General features: G+C 41.7%; 1 protein-coding gene across 5 annotated transcripts in view; it reads left to right on the top strand.

Annotated features, from left to right (window-relative positions):
• The window catches only part of mef2aa (myocyte enhancer factor 2aa), a 65,607-nt gene that overhangs the window by 28,364 nt on the left and 16,726 nt on the right, over positions 1-20,517 (top strand). For 3 of the 5 annotated variants that reach the window (XM_079269541.1, XM_079269543.1, XM_079269540.1), the window contains exons 4-5: positions 15,887-16,021; positions 17,388-17,601. In XM_079269541.1, coding sequence (XP_079125667.1) covers positions 15,887-16,021; positions 17,388-17,601 — 349 coding nt within the window. Of the gene's footprint in view, positions 1-15,685; positions 15,818-15,886; positions 16,022-17,387; positions 17,602-20,517 lie in introns of all 5 variants that reach the window. The other 2 variants (XM_079269544.1, XM_079269542.1) reach the window with 1 other exon arrangement.

The following is a 20,517-nucleotide window of genomic DNA, read 5'->3' as shown; positions in this document are numbered from 1 at the left end:
ATGAGAATGATTAGGGATGCATCCTGTTGCAAACATCTTTCATTGGCACACACTTGTGTGGTTTCTCGGCTTATTCAAGATGTGCTTTAAGAGGCTGGTATCTTCATTCTGACGAAATGGAAGCACATACAATGTATGTTAATGCCTATTGATAAAAGCCTGATACTGCTAATATGTAGTTGCCCATTCATTTTAATAGCACTTATTTAAAATAAGATTAGCTTTCTCTGCACTTGGATATGTTTTATTCGACAATGCAGCCTGCTGCATACTCCGGTGTCTTTACTGCCACCTAAAACAAACAGCATTTCTTTTTACTGATACTCAATTAAGAGACGTTAAAGGATTAAGATGGGTGAGATTGAAACATTTCAAGAATCTTAGCTTTGGAAAAGACTTTCACTTGGAGGAATTCGTGAAATTACATGCGGCATAAAGGAGTCAGCTGTGGCCCATTATCTTTTATTCATGCTGCTGCTGCTTGTGAATTACCTGCTTGGCAGATCTGCAGAAGAGTGCTTTGGCATCCAGTAGACTCATGCAGTCACTCCTCCATCAGGGGCCCTCGGAGCAGAGCAGGGGCTCACCTGCATAAAAAATACATGGATAGATTCCTTACTTACGTAACAGTGACCGCACATTTCTTTTTGCCGTGACTCTGAAAGCTGTCTTACTTTAAAGAAGCAAACGCAACAGCATCTTACACTCTTGAGTCTTCATAGGGGTTTGTCACTGCCTATCAGTTTGGTCTTTCCACTTATTTCACAACATAACATAACGTAACATAAATCTGTGGTCTACCAATGTATGTTGATGTTGACAGCGTGGTGTAATTGGAATGTACATTGTACATAAAGTAGCACCAGTGGTCCCATGCTGATCTCCCACTTAGCCCTTCTGGCTACTCTCAAGGAAGCTGCCCCGGTGCACAAAAGGCGAGAACAAGCCGCTTTTGTCCCCGCTCGCTCGGCCAGCGTCTTTGCACATATGCACAAATGTCCTCTCTGCCTGCTGGCTATGTGCTCAAGGTTCAGAAGTGAGGAAGCAGAGCAGAAGTAACCAACCCAGTCCAACTCGCAGCATCACCACACAACCCTCACATAGCCGTTGTCGGTGGCGGTTCATAATCTAAGAAAATTTTAACATAATTTAAGAGAAATTCTGATCTGAACTGTTTTCCCGACTGCCTCTTTTGGCAAAGACTTCCTTTCAGCCTTTGAGCTTCTTTACAGCTGCACAGATCCTTGTGCACTACACGGAGGAGCTGATGCCTTATCTATGGCAAGAATCCAGCCCTCCTCCATTCATCTCCTGAAATGGGTCTCACATGAGGACACTTACACTGGACACTTATCTAAATGTTTTAATTGTGTTAAACCCATCTTATGCCATGCAAACAATCATGTGCTCATTTGTCCGGTACGGGAGGCCAGAAAAACCCTCTCCCGCTTTTCATTGGGAAGCTCGTTCGTTGTGAGAAACTCAATCAAAGGTCACATTCCTGCTCAGTAGTACCATCTGTAGATAAAGGCTGAGCTGTGCAGTGTGGGAGAACAGTCTCCATGTTTTCCACAGATGGATGCATGCCTGGGCCACAGTTTGATAACTCAGTGGAGGGCTATGGACTTTGTCTCAAACTTGGCTCGTAGTCCAAAGCAGAGCAGTCGGCCCAGGTTTTTCTTCGATGTGCATGTTGGTGTGTGCGTTTGTCTGCGTCTGCATGTGTTGATAGCGTTTACCTTACCAACACTCCAGGCGAACTGTTGTATGAAATCTCTCCTCTTATGCATTCACCTGTGTGTACTTCTTAACAGTATGACACACATGTACAGACAAGGTATAACACCAATACATGTTCTAATTTACTTTGTAAAAAATACACATTGCTGTATTTTTATTGTTTTGTAATGCCGAAGAGCAACACACTCCTGTCTCAAGATCATACTTATCAACATACAGTAATGTCTCTGGAAATAAATGTGGTGTTTATTATGGTTGTGTTGCTGTGAACCAAGCAGAGTAGGCTATTCGTGCCAGAAGGTTTGATGGTGTTGTTCCTATTGTGTTTCTTATTGAATTCTGTGCCACAAATCCAAATGCTGCCGTTGGTCATTAGATTAATCGAATAATATTTACTCTTCCTCCACTCTCCGCTAGTGGAGCGAATGAGATTTTGCTCATGCTCCGCCATAACCTCGCACCGTTCTCCAGCACACAGAGCGACCACTGTGTCTGTGGAAGAACCCTTGAAATCAGATTTTGACTTCACATGCACCGTTTGGCATTTATCTGTCGTCTCTTTGAGCAATTCAACACAATTAAGGTATATGGCATATAATAATCAGGTTTGCAGGCATTAAGTCAACACTTAATTGTAATCTTATAACATCAGGGCTGTGAATAGGCTTTAACCCAGTTTGAGAATGCAGTTTTGGTGAAATACCAATGCTGCGTAATTGTAAATAACTGGGCAGCACCATATGCAAAGCATTGACTTTTCACTGCTCTGTTTATGTCTTTTACCCTGATGATTTGTGAGAGTAAACAACATTCATAGGGAAATTCTGCTTATCTTCCACATAATAAAGAGGGGCGGCCATTGTTAATGTGACTTGGGGGAAAAACAGACAATCCCCTCTCTATTTATGAAGGAACGCCCCCTCTCACAAGACCACTACAGTGAGAGGAAATGAGACTAAAATGATCAGCAAATTTCCATTAGGGTTTATCTCATGATCTCTACTGTTGTTATGAAGGGAGCTGTATTAATCATTCAGTAAGATATGTAAATTTTGACCATTACTGAATGTCAAGCCCTGTGTTTTCAACTGAATCTATTTTATTTGTGAATTTCAAGACTGCCCTTTGCCGATTTTTCATCGACTAAAGCAACGCAATCATCACAACTAAGAGTTCAATTTGTCATCGTGTGCCATATTCTGTAGTTGATTTACTTTTACCAATGAAGACAATCAATGGATTATTCCGCTGTGCTTCAAAGTGCATTTTCAGCAACGTACAGCTTAAAAAAAACAGATTTTATTGCCAGTTATGGAATGAACCCTATACAGTGCTTTGGGCTGAACGTGCAACATGAGTTTCCGGCAGGGGGTGTTTATGTTGTCAATCAAAGGCTGAGCGGTGATTAAGACTCATTTCTAACTTAATGAATGCAAATTGGCACATCTGCTATGGTGGGCTAGCTGTCCAGACTCGTCAATTAGCATGATTGATCAATTATCCTCCTGCTGGTGGCTCACTGGAAATGGAGGCTGGGGAACGAGAGAGGTGGGGGTAGGAAGAGAGATAAAAGAGCATGAGAAGAAAAAATGAACAGAAAACTGTCCAAAAATGAATAAATCAGATGCTTTATTTGATTAGAGTCAAGGATAATGGAATTTCATTTCACTCTTTAACACACAGTTCTTGAAAATAGACGAGATGAGTAAAATTGAAAAAGACGTCATTTTATCGTTGTTTTTTTTACTCTTTTGACAAAGACACAAATCCAGTTTGGCACATAAAAGGGTAGGTTAGAAATCAGAAGGTGATGTTCCTCAGATTAAAACAGAGAAATATATTCAGTGTATTATTGCAACAACATCTTTAATAGGTCATGTGGCTCTGAATGTGTAATCATGACTTTTTTCTACTTCATTTGTTGTTTTTTTGTATTGCATTTCCATTGTGATACATCAACTTTACAGGAGCAAAAACTCAATTTGCATTTTAAATAATGCGTCTGATTCTCCATCAGCAGATTTTCTGATCAAATATTCCTGTGAGAAATGAGCTTCAGCCATGCAAATATTCAGTAGATCGGTACTCTTTCAACTCTGAAGTCTGTCGAGGATAGTGCGGCGCGCAGCTTGTTTGTGTTTGTTTTAACAGTCAGCACAAATCCTTGAATATCAAAGCACACTGGTGAGACTTATCTGAGTAGCTGAGGCATACTGTCTTCTCTTCTGTGTGTATTTATAATTGTGGCACAGAAACATAACAAGACGGTCAAATGAGGCTCTTACAGGGAAACTGTCGCTCGCTACCACCATGTTCTCTAATGCAATAGAGAGTATTACAGCAGCAATGTTATAGCTAGTGTAGCCGTGAAGGCAGCAGAGAATTTGATGTGTAAAACTTTCTTTGATAATAAACTATAATAATGAGTCTTTTTGTAGTTTTGTATTGTGATATATAAATAATAAAATAACTATCTGCCAAAGCTTGATTTGGACGTTTAAGTCAACGAGTAAAAGGTTTATTTGGTAAATGTATCAAAATAGACACATGAAGCTGTTTTTTATACTCACACATCGTACGTTGTAGCTGTTTGTAACGAGACGTAATAACTGAAGATAATAAATTATTCAGTCAACTTCAAACAACAAAGTAAATGCATGTCCTATGTCCAGTTTCCTACTAGCAAACCTGCCAAGGACACCAAAGATGTCAAGATTTTTCAAAAATATTGTTTCTGCTTTAATGCATCTGTGCACCTCATTTTCGTTTTCTTTCCATTTTTGTAAACTATTAGACTGGAGAATAGTAGAACCCACTATACCTGCCAGTGCTTATTCAAAATGATACTCTGTTCTACATCAAATGTATTCTGTAACTTATATAGGTGACTCATTCATCTTTTCATGTACTGTTTTAAAGATTGATCTAAAAAAAATAAAAGTCCACCAAAATAGTAAAGCACACAAAATGATGCAACTGATGAAAGTAAGTGTAGTCATATTATTTACACATTTTCTTCATACAACTAAAATCCTACAGCATGCTTTGGAAAATAGTTGGCAGTAGTAAACATACAGTAATATGTAGTTGGTGGGCTAAAACACATACATATTTTATTTGAAAGAGATATCATAAAATAGTATCCGTTTTTTGATTTTAAAGCTTGTTGAAATAATATTACATTGGATGAGGTCACCAGTACACATTTTACATTTTCACAATTTGGTGTCCATGTCCATAATATTGACTGAATAAATATCGGCATTACACTCCGACTATTGTTTTTGGGTTTGAGCCGTAGTTTGCATAATTATACGTTGTAAGTGTTATTAATGCGGTTTCATGTATTTCAGAAGATCTTTTATCTTGGTTCCATCTGTGCAGACACTGGGTTTTTTTAGTTTGTATTTTTATCTCTGCTGCAGTTTTCTGCATCTGATGCTGTTTTCTGATGTCTTCATTTGGTTATTCTGAAGAAACTGATGTTGCTACTTCCTTTGCAACAGTGCCTTTTTCTCTGGAAAGACCAAACTCAGTACCTGCTGTTGGTGCCACCTTTCTTTGTGCTGATGTTTTTCTCAATAAACTTGTGAGCCTCCATTTATAGAAACGTAGAATAGAAAGTCAAATTAGACATTTTATATCTTGAGATGATTGCACTTCTGGTTGGAAAAATCCATAATTTCTTGTTGTCTGGCTGGTGCTCAATCTTTGCATATAATTATCTACATCATTATCTATCATTGCCGGTCTATTAACAGTGGCACAGAAAGGGAAAGCAGCTGTTTTAATGAAACAACAAAGTATGAATTTAGATCTTTTAAAATTATTTTTATTTTGATCAAACGAGTGCAGTGTCTGTTCAGAACAAACGCTTGGCCTGTGGTGTTGCTGCTTGCAGCTTTCTCAGGAAACGCTCATACAAACAATTTGCAACGTAACTGTGAGGATTTGTGTCTAGCTCGGCTGTATTTCCCTCAGTAGGGTCCTCCTAAGAGTCCCGCCCACTGCCACGCCTCTCTCCGTAGGCACAGCTGTGCCTCATCTCCGGTGATCACCTCCAGCTGACATAAATACTCCTGTCACTCTCATCCCAGTTGTCAGTCCGTCCGTTTACCTACCCGGTATTCCGACCCGTGAGTAGTCTATTTGTTCACTCTCTGAAGTCCGCTACGAACGTTGCCTCTCGTTTTTTCCGACTTGCCTGCCGTACAGTGTCGAGCCTCGGGTTTTCACCTGTACGAGGAAGCCTTCCAGTTAGTTCCTCGGAGATCAACTGTTTAGTCTTTGCTAAGATCCGAGCAGAGCACGAGGACGCGCCTCCGTATTGACGTTTGACAGTTTTCCTGTCTGCTTCGTCTGCCGCTCCGCAGGATTAGCCACTTTCCGGCTTGGAACCGGGCGGAGGCGTGAAGACGCCTCCTATTGACTTTGTCCATTTCCTGTTTTTTCCCTTGACTGAGAGAAATAAACGACCCTTTGTTTTGAAATAGAACTTTGCTGTCTGAGTCTGCATTTGGGTCCGTGAAACACCCCACATCATAACAGTAACAAGCTTACTTGTTATGTTGCAAATTCAGATTTGGCTCACAAAATGAATCAATTAATATACAATGCATTATTCATAAAATCATCCAGCATCATATTTTCAGAATTGAAAGCTCCACCTTGAATGGATGTTCAGTAAATGTATGTACATTGTGCTTATACCATACTTCAAGTACGATTGGTACTCAATAGTTTTACATCAGGAACGTTTTGAGTTGCCTTCTTATTCTGCCACTGCCATTACCAACATTCCAGTTGGAGAAAGCATGAAAAGTAAAGCAAGATAGTGTTTGCCTTGAATCCACCCTTGAGAAACTCACCCAAGTCGTGGTTACTTGCCATCAGAAACATGGCTGAAATACACTGAGCGGATGTCATTTCCAATCCGGCGTATTAGTCGCTTGTTTTGACAAAACCACTGATGTTATAAATAAGAGCATGGGTTTAATCGGCAGAGTTGTTTTGCTGGCGATAACGTTATTAGTGTTATGAGTTAGTATTGTGTCTTACACCTGGGAAGAGTTGCCAAGTTGCGGCTTACTCATTGTCTCACCGGTGAAATACATTTTGATTGGCATCTGCTTCCAGTTGGCTATTCACTCGTTTTTGACTCTAGGGAAGTGAAGAAGAGTTTGGTTGTTGTCGGGTGAACTGCAGTTAATAAGCGGTCTGCCCGCTGCGGACGCCGGGCAACATGCTCAAGTCCAAATGCACTTCCCCTTTTGGTTTCCAGCAATACCCCCCGCCAAGTGTGAAGTAGATCAGATGAACGGTTCACAAGATATGCGAAGAACATACAGACGGACAGAAGTTTTATCAATTTAATGTATTGTTCAATGATTTGAGTCTTGATTACACTTCATATCCAGCTCTTGGCCATTATTTATCTGCTTCAGTCCTCGGTCACCACTAGGCCATCATCATATTACTTTATTCCTCTTTTTGATATTTCACCTTCGGGCTCACAGCAGCACTGATGAGAAATCCTTTTTTAAGCTAAATCAAATGTCATTGCTGTTGCCATAGACTTATTGGGTTGATGTTGATTTTTCAGGGCTTTTCAATATATGTGAAATTTGCCGCCGGCCCATCTTTAATATTACAGAAAAACAAAAAGTATGTGCTCTTTTGGTCTCCGGTGATTTATTGGAGTGATATTAAAATGATTTTCTATATTTTTATTTTGACTGTAGGTCACACACAGTATTGCAGATTATATTAAGTATGATGGTATTACTGTACCTTAAGTATGGGTATGTTATTTTAATAAATAGATATGTACATTCTCTGTGATGATGTTTTTTCTCAAGCATCTTCTGTATGTTGCCACATAAATTCTAAACCTGTCAGTCAATCTGTTGTCTCTGGAGGGGATGGCACATTAACAGCATGGGCAGTCATTAACGAGTGCTTCTGAAATTCTATTACCGCCTCTTCATTTGGGGCTCATATAAACACATGATTGACTTTCTATTTCCCGTGCGCACAGAGGGTTTTGTATACCTCAGAGCAGTCATTTCACCTCGGGGCCAGCTCCAGACTTAACTTGTGTTGCTGTAGTCAAAACAAACACACCGGTTGTCCATACAACACCAGCATCTATTTCCAGACTCGTGCTGTAGGACAAGTTCAAAATAAATATCTCTCAAATATTATCAAGACAACAAGAGAGAAGGGTTATCTTTGTTAGCCCCAAGAATACCTCTGATCTCGTTACTTACAGTTATAGTATGCGGTTTCAATTTGCACCTGTAAGCAAAATGCACCCTCTGGGTTTCATGCATTCTGTATATGTAATACTTTATTACTTCCTCTTTTATAAAGTTAGGAATGTGGTGTGAATTCTCCAGTTCCTTTAATTTATTACCACTCTCCTCTTGACGTACTGCATTGCATCTACATTGATATCTCTTATGGAGTACTATGACTCTGGTGAGTCTGAAAAGTCTCCTCTTGCCACAGTGAGTGGAGCAGTATTAATGGTTCTGTTTCGAGCAACACGCTGGGTTTCAAAGTGCCCCTTTTTGTAGGACAAGGACTCCTTTTCCTCTGGGCTTTCAGTGAAAAAGGGTCACCAGTCCTCTTTTGTAGTTTTCTGAGTGTAATGAAACAGTTGTGGTAATGTTCATGCGAGTACATCACATGCTGTTCTGTAATAGGTGTCCTCTGCTGGAACAGATACAAAGTAATTGCCACCTGATGGCAGACGAATGGCCTTTGATTTGTGAAAATGTAGCTTGATTATTGGAACGAAACGTGCCATAATCAGCACCAGCCCTGCTCTTTGGTAATGTGTGGCTATTCAACAGTTATCCTTTGAATTGTGCATTTCAAACCCATCGTGTATTACATCTCACTGTTTTATATTGTCTCTGGTGTGTGATGCTTGTTACCAGGTTACAACAAAGAGATTTGAGCTTTTAGCATGTATCATACTTCACCGACGTCAGAGCTTACTTTCCACCCTCTCAACTACGTATGTGTCTTTTCAAATCGAAGGTCTCTTAGAGAGCATGTAGAGACACAACAACAAAAGACCACAAGCCATGCTGCCGCCTTCTAATTATTAGTTTCCATTGACGCTAATGAGTTAATACTTGAAGGTCAAACATTTGCTATGCTAAAATCTGGAGCTTAACAACAGTACAGTTTATTCAGCAAAGAGAAAAAGATGTACGAGTTGTTTTTTAAGCTGATTTACTCATTTTTTACTGTTTTTTTCCCGCCAATTCCTATAAGAAAATGTTACTGTTTTTTTATTTGAAAGTGTATCAGTGAAATATCAAACTTCTGCACAGAGGCTCTTGGAACCGGTGGTTGGTAGTCAGTTGGTTTGTTTGACAAACTGCTAACACAGACAGTTAAAGGAAGACATTTGAGCTGGTGTGTGTGGACCTTTGCCTTGTGCCGAGCGTGAAATCAAGTTAACACAATTTTACCTTTCTGTAAATATAATATCTATTGATTCTAAAATGACTACAGGCAGGCATGACAAAACTGTATATACTTCCAGACATGAAATCATTTTTTCTTTTGCTTTTTCAACATGGAGGACATTATTTCTCTCACCTTGGAGCAAAAACTTCCACATTAGGTTTGACAGAGTTGTATTCTGTTCTCAAAGTTTTTACTGATTATTTTATCTGTTTAAATGCCCCAAAGAAATGTCTGCTTCTGTATGTACAGGTACTTCAGTCAGAATGGACTTCTTCTCCTTTATTTCAGCTTCCACAGAAATGAAAGTCTGATGCATCACTCGTCTGCAGTTATGTTAAGAGACAGAACAGATTAAAGCATCTTTCCAGTATTTTGTAGTGAATACTTTGCAAGCTTTTATGTTAATTTTGGCATTCATTTTATATTGACTTTTACATAAATGGCATCAAATTCAAAACTTCTTAAGATTTCTGAAATGACGATTTCTTCATTATTCTCACAATTAGTGTTTACTTAGTATTTATCTAACAGACAAGGTGCACTAAAGTAATGCACTGTAATGAGTACTGTAACTGCTAATTCACGTATTGCTAGTAAGAAAAGCAATGGAAACATGATTTGTTGCCCTTCTGCAGTGACAATATGTTGGATGGCATGCAACAATGCATTAGTTCCTCAAACTGAGCTCAAACCACTAACCTGTCCTAAACTGTGGTAAGAACATGAAATAGGTCAGACATTGACCTTGCCTAATTTGGTTTGATCTAGTTACAGAGCAACAGTGATGCTAGCTACGTTAAAGACCACCAGACCCACAAGCCGTGAGTCCACCCTCTGCGTTCTGCAATGACCTTGCGGGCTGAGCGTCTGAAATGAGACCTTGCTTTTCGTGGACAGCGGCTTCTGTGAGTTAGCTTGTGCAACAATCAGCTTGCCCTTGTGCCCCCCTCCTCCCACTCTGCGTGCTGTGCGGCCAACCCCTCCTGCCCAGGGGCGAGGACAGAGCAAAGCCTGCTGGGATTGGGGGTGTAGGGGGGGATGGGGGGTTAGCTGGCACTGTGCCACCTTCCTCTGACTGCCTGGCCTGACTGGGGGCAAAGAGGGAGGCTGCTGTGTCTCAGATTGATGAGGACAGGTCTGTGGTCTGGGTATAGAGTGTTGCAGAACAGACGTCCTGCTGGCACATCCTGCCGTCTCTGCCGCTCGCCCCCCAGCCCTCCGTACTCGCCTTATCGGAACTCCTAATTGTCCTTATGAATATTTTAGAGGCGAGCAGGAATGGGAGTTCAGGGTTGGGGGTATGGTTTCAAGGGCCCTGACAGCTAATGATCGACTCGATGACCAGAGAGAGAGAGAGAGAGAGAGAGAGAGCGGGAGACAGAGAGTAGAAACTGTTAGAACGATTTTCAATAATCTATTTGTTAATGTTTTTTTGCTGGAGTGTAATTCAGTCTGATCAGTTTTTAATGTGTGCCACCTTTTCTTTATGTGGAGTGGGAACAGAGAGTGTGTTCTCATTCTTTTTAATCTGTCGATAATGATGACATTGGTTTGCCTTTATCCTCAATTTGTAGTTGAATTCCCTCTTGTCTATACTGAAAATATGCAGTCTGCTGATTGAGACTGTTCCCTCTGACTATGGCGGCTAATAGCTTTGTCACATCAGTCATTCACCACAGTCTCAGAGCAGAACGCTCCAAAGGGACTGCTCTCTGCACAGCAATTTCCTTTTATTCAGTAAGATGGATGAGCTATTTTTAATTAGCAATTTAGTTGGTCAAATGCAGGTAATCCTTTGCAGTATACAATATAGAATATGATTAGTTTGTCCATGTATTTATCTATCGCTGGTTTCGATTTTATGAGCATGACTCACTTCAGATTAATATCTCAGTACAATCCGAGTTCATTGTGGTCTGTCCGTTGCCATTCTCAGTCAGGTGGGATTGAATCTCACTATGTATATACAGCTACAAGAAAATAATATCAAAATAAAATGCAGACGGTAGAGTTGCCCCCTCCCGCTGCTCTTCCTGTCCACTGTGTAACTAGACAATGGCGTGAGCCACAAGAAGGACATGAATCCAGCCTCATATCCTCATATCAGTCAGTAATGTGCAATGTTCATGAGATTAAACAAGATATGTCTGGGAATTACGGAGGTCTCCTTATCTAATTGCCCCTCACTTTCAACTCACAATATGTGGTGGGAAAATGGCGAGAGAGAGAGAGAGATACGACGAAGGCATCCTACAGTAACCTAGAGCTGGGCCAAGGCATGCAGTGCCCACCAAAGACCAACCAAAAGAGGCTTTTATTCCCCTCAAGTGAAGACTACAGCACCACAGGGGAAAGAGAACATGATGGTAGTGAAAGTCTCTTAAGATGTTATATAAGAGCAGAAATATTCCTTCGCAGATAAAAGCTTTCCGATCAGCCGCCTCCCCGCGCTGATTTCCTAGTGCGTTCACACTCAAAGAAGCCCTTTGATAAGCACATTAGATGGAACGGCCTGGACACAATGGTGATGTCATGAGGATTAGCACGCTACCTCGCTTAGTGTAGCGGCAGGCACAAGGGCTAATTCACAGCAACTGCAGTGCGAGGAGACCCGGCTGAAATGAGGTGAGGGGAGGCCGCGGCACAACAATCGGTTAAAATATAGCTTTTACGTACTTTAGGGAAGGCGGGAATAATGCATTAAACATTCCACTTTTGGAGCATTCTGTGTAATTTCCAGTTGGTTCGCCATCTTGCTGTTGAGGGGCCTGAAATCAGAGCCGTGGTGCACCAGTCAAAGGTCAGGTGGTGCTCTACCAACAGTGAAAGCTACTGTAAGTGAAAGCTGATGTGAATCAGACACAATGGAGGAAACAGCCTCTTCGTGCCTTCCTTTCAGCCATCTCCCCCACCATTTTGAAGTTCAGCTTTTATACCAAACCACTATCTCCTTTCACCCTGCCTTCTGTTCACGTACAGTTTGTACATTACATGAATAAGTTAAATGCAGAAAGCTCTCTTGGCACAAGAGAGGGAGAACATCAGAGTGAAATTGTTTTCCAAGACTCGCAGCAGCATTGCACGTTGCTCGGGCCCATTTCACTGAGTGTACTCCTCAAGAAACAGGTGATGTAGGTGGCTTATGCAATGGTTTGAGTTTTATTTTTAATCCATGGGATCGTGTTTGCTTCAATTTTGCCGTAAAAAGAAGTGAATACAAGGCTTAAAAGTAAATCTAAGGTCTTGAATTGACCTGTCTAAGGAATGTTTATATATATATATATATATATATATATATATATATATATATATATATATACTGTATATGCATAGCAGTTCTTAAAGTACTCATTGGGCAGATTAGTTTTCTGGAAAAAAGAATCACATTTATATATAAAATCAAAGTGGTTTGCAAAGTTGGGCTTCACTGCTCTATAGTCTTCTGTGCTGAACATATACTGCAGATCTGCTGAGGCACTGACTGCGCTGAATGTTCCCTATGGTTACAGCTACTGTAGGTTGATAGTCAGGGCTCAGGTGGAGATGACGAATAGATGTTTTCTTCAGGATGAGGAAGCCTCAAGGCCTCCTGGAATGGAAAATGTTTTTTTGTTTTAAGAGAAGTTCAAGTATCACACAAGCAAACGGATGGACACACATACATGCACGCAAAGACAATGGTGCCCAGTTGGTTTGACGTCAGCCACACAGAGTCTCATTTTTATTTCAAGAGCCACATTTCTATCAATACAGGTTTGGACTGCTGTGAGAAAATAGCAGCTGGCCTTGTTCCCACTCATCTTTGTGAGCCTCTCAGGAACTTGTGAATAGATTACGCAAGTTCCCTTGTCCATACTCTCTCCAGCCCCCCTCCCGCAACAAACAGCCCATATCTCTGCTGTGAAAATCCCAACCTCTGCTGTATTCACATCCAGCCAACTTTACTTTCCAAAGCTGAAACCCCACAACTTGATTCAACATTTGAGAGGCATTTTGAAATGGCTTTTTATCCAACTATTCATTTTGCAAAAAGAGGTTACCTATCTCACTGTTCGGTAAGTTTGACTCCTTTTTAGGTCGGACCACTGTAGTGTCTTGAGCAGTCTGCAGCATTGGCATGTAAGAGCAAAGCTGATCTGGGGTCGGGTGGCCTTCAGGGCTCCATGTGGTCCCTTCTACGGCCATATCTCTGCGCCGCTGCCTCTGATTGGCCAGCGTGGGGAGCCACGTCTTGACAGGTGTTTGGAAAAGGGACACCTGTTTGGCCATGTGCTGGTCCAGTGATCCATTCACCAGGAGCTATGAGTAGTGTCCGTGGGACGCCCAAAACATGCCAAGTCATTTAACAAAGAATTACGGCCATGCTCTCCCAGGCCTTCAATGTTTTATGCCTCAGAACGCCACAGCGACGATTAACTCTTGCACACCGAATGTTGTCCATACACAGCACCTTCAATGCATCTTTGTGAGGAGGAATGTGTATGAGTGATTCCTGTAATGTTTCATGGAACAGATCTGGTTGCTGCCTGCCCTTGTCTGCTGCTATCTGGTTCCCGCTCACCCACTGTGCTGCTGCAACCCCTCCCTAAATGGCTTGGGCTGGTGGGTGCGGGGAACCGAAGGCTGGCCAGGCTTGTTGTGAAAGTAGAGCAGCCCTGCCCATCTCACGCAGCCGTGCCCGACCAGTCCGACCAACATGTTCCCATAATGAGTAGGTTGGAACCTAAATTTGCAGGTTGAGATCAGATCTGTGGCTCACTGGTGGAGAAAGTGCATAGTTTAACCACAGTAAACACAGGCCTTTCAGGACCCTAACTAAAGAGGGTTCATTCAGTAAACAGGAAATGAACCAGCAAGGCGTTTTCTTAGAATGAGAAGAATGCCACTGCTCTGTACCGCACCAAACGGTAATGCATCTGTGTTACAATGCTGGCCATTCATTATCTAGAGGACTTCTCTCTCTCTGTCTCTCTTTCTCTCTCTCGCCTCTGGGCATTGTCAACACTTCATATGTTTGAAGAGATGTGGGTGTCTGACTGAACTTCTGTATTTATGTGCACAGCGTCACGGTTCTGTCGATTTAACATTCCTGTGGCCCCAAAAACGTACATCGCTTCGAAAAATGTCTGCATGTGAATGCACGGGGACGAAGTGAGCAGCGAGGTGATTTAGAATCATCTGGGTTTAATGAGCAACGATATTATGCGGGACTCTCATAAAGCCATGGCACAGGTTTTAGGAAATGTAACTGAGGTTGTGGTGAGCAGCGCTGGGTTAGCCGCATTGTCTGCACAGGCCTAAACGTACTGTCACATCGCTGTCAGAGGATGTAGCAGCTGTAGAAACACACACACACACACACACACGCCGCACACACTCCTACTCATATAGTTTCTCTTTCTCCCTCTTTCACACACACACACACACACACACACACACTTTCCACTTTCTTGGGTGATGAAGACCAGAAACAGAGAGTGCGGTCTCATTAGTGCGTGTAGGTTCCTCTCGTCTGGCTCACACTTTGACCCCTGCATCCACAGGAGTCAGTGACCTTCCTGTAGACGCGAGGCCTCCGAGGCAGCCCACAGACAGGGCAGGGTGCTGCTGTGGACCTGCAGTAGTCTGATAGAGGAACCTTGAGAGCCACACATAAATCATGTTTTGATGTACACTGCCTTGATATCACATGCTGTCACATGCTGTCAGCAAGTCTTGTTAACACCGCTATTCAGAGCTGTAATGAGGAGCAGAGAACAGCCTGTAAGAAAGTGAGCAAAAGAGCACTGCGTTGCATTTAACTTGCATGACATCTTTTCTTTCTTTTTTTTTTCTCTTCAAGTTAGAATAGGCCATTTATTACAAAACCACCGAATGTACTTATGAGTGCTTTGCTTTTCGGATAATTGCTCAATTTCATGCTCAAATAAGCATCTTTGACCACATTTGATGATCCTTTTTTTTCCCCCACATGCATTAACATTGATGATTTGACAAGTGACAACTATACTGAATTACATACCGGGACTGTTTTAAAGGGCTCTACTGTAGGCTCTTCATATGCAGGGGTTTCTTCCAGCTGGTTGGCTTATGATAACTGAAACATCATGAAAAATGGAAAGACACACTTGCAGCAAGACAATGAAGAACACAGAGGGATGGCGTAAGGGAGGGGGGGGAGAGAAGAAAAAGAGGAAAAGGGAGGAGGACAATATTTAGTTTCTCTGAACACTTCTGAAGGGTGAAAGGATATAGAGTGACATTTCAGTTGCTGCAGAGCCTTGTATTGAACTTCAGTTCAGCCCAGCATTGGTGTAGCAGCTGTTCATGTTGTACTGCACCAAAATAAAGAAATTGAAGGACAGATAATGATTTTTGTACATGTTTGATTTATATTTTATATATTGGGTCCTGGGATACTGCTATATTGTTTCTCTTCAATTGTGCAATTTCCTTTCAGAAATTGAGAAACAAAGGCCATAATGACTGTGCTAGTCCTGATCCTGAAGACTGTTTTGGGCACAGCCCCCTCATGGACGACCATTTCGGCAAACTAAACGAAGAGAGTGATTTAATGTACAAGCGCTGTGGTGTAAGTACTTCCTTTTTGTCTCCTGCTGTTTTGTGTTGATTCCTGTCTTTATGTTGATGTTCACTACAGGCGCTAAACAAGAAAGAACACAGAGGTTGTGATAGCCCGGACCCCGATGCCTCATATGTCCTCACTCCTCACACAGAAGAAAAGTATAAAAAAATTAATGAGGAGTTTGATAATATGATGAGAAATCATAAAATCGTAAGTACTGTCAATGCAACGTTTTTGCTTGGCTTTGTGGCACAAAGGATTTTCACTCTTTTTTTCATTTAACTTTTTCCTCTTTTTGTTACCCCCCCCCCCCCCCCCCTCTCAGAACCTCTGTCAACTTCTTTCAGAGCTTCTCTAGCTTAAGATTAATGCTACCTTCACTGGGTGTGCATTTGTTTCTTATGTTGATTTGTTCTGCAACTGATATTTTGGCACACCCTGATAAGATCACATTTCATGTGAACAGGTGAAATGTTGCATGCTTCTGCTGGAAGGATTACACCCTAGTATCATGGTCATGTTATCATAAATCAAACAGCAGTCGCTATTTAAAGACATCAGGAATGTGCAGTAAATACTTACTCACATATCGTGATAGTTTATCCTAAAGATCTGCAGGTTCTGTGATTCTGGGTTGTTTTTTTTTCCATCTCAAACCTGATTTTCATCTCTTACCATAAAAAAACACAGTTCCTTGGTAATGTAAAATGTAAAAATTCTCCTTTTGAATCCTTCTGTTACCTCTCTCTCAATGCATGCTAGCATAAAATATCTCTTACTCCTGAACAGCTCCAGCATTGAAGTGTTCCCAGAGCACACTAACACGACACTATTATTTAGCATCTTCACTCTCCTTCATCAAGTACCACAATGGCTGACCCTCTAAAATACCACAAATCTGTTGTGATCTTATCATGCGTGACAATATTAGAATTTTGCAAGAACGTAGTGCTTACTAAGCAGTCGTTTTCTCTGTGCTCCTGACATGAAGAGCATCACTTTGCCATTAACAAACTAATGATAACACCTGACTGGCTCACTGGATAATGCAATGATGAAACGTTCTCACTGCCACCTGTCATTCTCACTTCTGCTTTGCACAGTCAGTACTTTGTAGGTAAATGCAAGTGAGTCAAGATTCTTGTAGTTGCGAATCCCCACCACCCCTCTCTGCTGCACTCAGAAACACAAAGGTGTTTCAAAAGGCAAAAAAGTACTTTTGTAGTGCTGACTGCTGCAATGCCAAAGTGATCACCTGAATGCATGTTTTTTTAGTTTTCTGTGTGTTGCTGTAACACCGAGGATTTGTGTGTATTCTTTGTGTCTGATGTTAATGAAATGTTAATAAACTGTGTTGAAGGTGGTAGAAATGTTTCTTAAAAATGTTTTGTTATGAAGCAACAGCCAAGTTTTAAATGTGCAGTGCAGTGTGTCCTTGTTTAATAAAGCAAACCCTCAAGGGAGGCTCTCTGTTAATGATAGCATGACAACCACTGACCCGTCAGATTCATCATTAGACCTTGGGTTTTGAGTGGGTTTGTGTGTAAACCTCTGTGTGTTTGTCTCCCTCTTATAGCCCACAGCATTGCCTCAGCAGAACTTCTCCATGCATGTGGCAGTGCCTGTATCCAATCCTAACGCCATGTACCAGCCAGGAGGGACTCTGGGCAGCCAGGCCCTGGCAGCAGCCGCGGCCTCCCTTAGTGACATTGGGATGCTGTCCCCTCCACAGGCCTCTCTGCACAGGAATGTGGGCTCAAGTGGAGGACCCCAGAGGCCCACCAGTGCAGGTTAGTAGACAACAACCCCTGTTAATTGGTCAAAGTGGTGCACAGAGGACGCTCCAAACCACTCAGCTGGATTTATTTACGTAATTGATTAAAGGCCCTTTCTGTGTTTTCATATGTGATTATATCATCTTTCTAATAATTCTGACAGCATACGCTGTTTTTTTTGTGGACTAATTTGACAATTCTGGTGAGAACTGATGGTTGGCATCCAGGAAGACATTAGCTTAGCATAGCATAGAAGCAGGGGGGAAAAGCTAGCCTGGTGCTCTCCAGTACTGAAACTAACTTACTCCTCTGACGCTCATTACCACATTATATCTTCTGTGTTTAATAACAGAACTGAATAATGTGTGGCTTTTAAGGAGTTACAAGCTGTACTACTCTTAACTATTTTTTGGATGAACTAATGGTTGCCTAGTATTTTCTCTCAGAGTCTCAACTTCACATTGACGAAACAAACACTTACTCCATCCAACCATGATATAGTTATGACGCATAACTCCCGTAAAACTACAATGCTTTAGCAGTGTGGCTCGGCTAGCTGTTTCCTAAAGCTTACATTTGTTATGCTAAGCTAGGCTAATTGTGTCTTGGCTCTAGCTTCATACTTAGTGCATAGACATGGGTTTGATATCAATCTCATTATCTAACTATCTGCAAGAAAGTAAACAAGCATATGTTTGAAGTTTTGCTTTGGTAACTTCAAGGGTTTTTTGGTTGTCTCTGATGCATATCGAGTTTTATTACATTTATTTCGAGGTGGCTTTGGATGTAAACGGCCTACGGTCAAGCAGTCATGTCATAACACACTTGAGCTCATGTCTGCGTGATATATTTTTTCACACCCTCTAGAATGCTTATCATCACACTGTTTACTGCATCTGCATTGTGGAAAGATAAAGTCAGTCTACGGTAATACTTGTTCAGACTGTTCTGACTCAGTCAGTCCAGATGGATTTTGGAGATTCAGCTACACTGCATATGATAGAAGTACAGGCAACAAGTTGTGAAATGCTTCATTCAAAATTAAACACAAGAAATTGTCTAACACCTCACAAAATGCAGGGGGGTTTACTTCAGGGCTGTTTTTCACAATAACGCCTCTCTTGATTATTCACTGTTGTATCTGTATTTGTTCTTACTGGATCAGCGTATTTTCAAAGCTAACGACATGCCCGGGCTCATGCAGCAAACTTCCATTGTGCTTGATTTAAGTGTATCTCTTGAAAGTGTCTACTTGGTAGAGTTTTCATTTCGACTGTTAAGACAGGATACAGTAGATGATTTCTAAGTGAAGAATAATTATTTGTCCTCATTATGGAATTCTGCAGTCATCATCTCTGACAAAACACCATTCTGAACGCAGCTTGATGTAGCTCTCTTTAGCCATACAGTGTATTGAAAATGTTCCCATTAAGGGGACACTGGCGAGAGCACATGCCTCCCTTTCGTGCGCTGTGAAGTTAGATCGACATGACATTTCCATGTCTTGTCTGGCATCTCCATCACATGCTCTGCTAGCTTGCAGAAGGATGCAGATGGTTAATCGTATCACTCTGTGCATCTCATTAGGTGGCATGCTGGATAACACAGACCTTTCAGTGCCAAGTGGTGTGGGCTCCAGCCCAGCGGGTAAGTCCTCCCGGAGAGATTTATTAGCTCTCTGTAGCTCTGCCCAATAGGACTCCTGCTTAGCACGCGAGCTGGATAGTTGCGTATCCATCTGTGATTGGTCCAAAACAGTTGTCAGTATCGTTGACTAATGGTGCCTTTGCCTGACTGTGTTTCCACTGCATGTGTAGGGAATACAAGTGGTGCTTCTCTCTACAGAGGAAATGTATTATATGCTTGTTAAATGCATGTGTGAGGGATGGGAAATTCACGTGTGGTGTTTGTGCTTGAAACCAACTCGAGTACAACCAGGCGTGGCAATTAGCTGTCCAACTGACTTTGACAGATAAATAAATGCAGCGTTTCCTTTCAACTTGTCACCTCTATGTAGCCCCCCCCCCCCTCATCCTGTTTCCTTCCCTCTATTGACAGGTGCATCTGTTTTCCCCCCCACTGCTCTGGCAGCCCTTATAAGGCTGGAGAAGGTCTCTAGACCAGCATAACCCTTTAGGTATTCGGGCCATGACATCCCACTAAGTCCTCAGTACACAATGACCGGACAGCCTGTCATGGCTGCAATGTGCTGTGAGAGAGGCGAAGGCAGGTGGACTTTAAGTCTTTCCTTATCACTTAGCCCGCTGCACTCCATATAGCATTTCTGACAAAATGCAGTATGGTGTTACAAAATGGTACGATATTAAATGTGCATAGCTTGTGGACGACCACAAGAATGTAGGCTTACAATGAGATATTTGGTTAGGCATTAGAAAGTATTAGAAAGTATAAAGAGCACCTCGGATCGGTTTACAACATTTAAAGAGAGTGCTGGATACGTTTTAAGTTTAGGGTGTGGTAACGGGTCCGGGTAGAGTTAGGATCCTCTGCCAGGGGGCGTCGGCATTTGGCACAGTGTGAGCATGCTGCAGCTGTTGTTTGTACCAAGTGTGTAGAACAGCAGAGAGGGTGGAGGAACCTCTCCAGCACTGCTGTCAGATGACCATTCCTGACATAGCTCTGATTTTTCACAAGTTGCAGCTTTGACCACAGCAGAAACTTTTCAAAGTGGCCAGATGGAAGATGTGCCGTGTGACATCTTTACTCCTTCATTGGTGCCACCAAGTTGTGTGTGTGTATATATATATATATATATATATATATATATTTTTTTTTTTTTTTTAATATATTTTAAATAGAAGAAGTGGATTATTTTCCACGTCTTCTATTTAAAATATGTATAAAAAAATAAACAATCTCTTTGTGTCTGGTTTGATACTGTTACTCTGGTGAGCAGTTCTATAATAGATC

This window comes from Melanostigma gelatinosum, assembly GCF_949748355.1.
Source record: "Melanostigma gelatinosum genome assembly, chromosome: 1".
Classification (NCBI taxonomy): Eukaryota; Metazoa; Chordata; class Actinopteri; order Perciformes; family Zoarcidae; genus Melanostigma; species Melanostigma gelatinosum.
The sequence above is the reverse complement of the archived record's forward strand: the minus strand, read 5'-3'. Positions and strand labels throughout refer to the sequence as shown.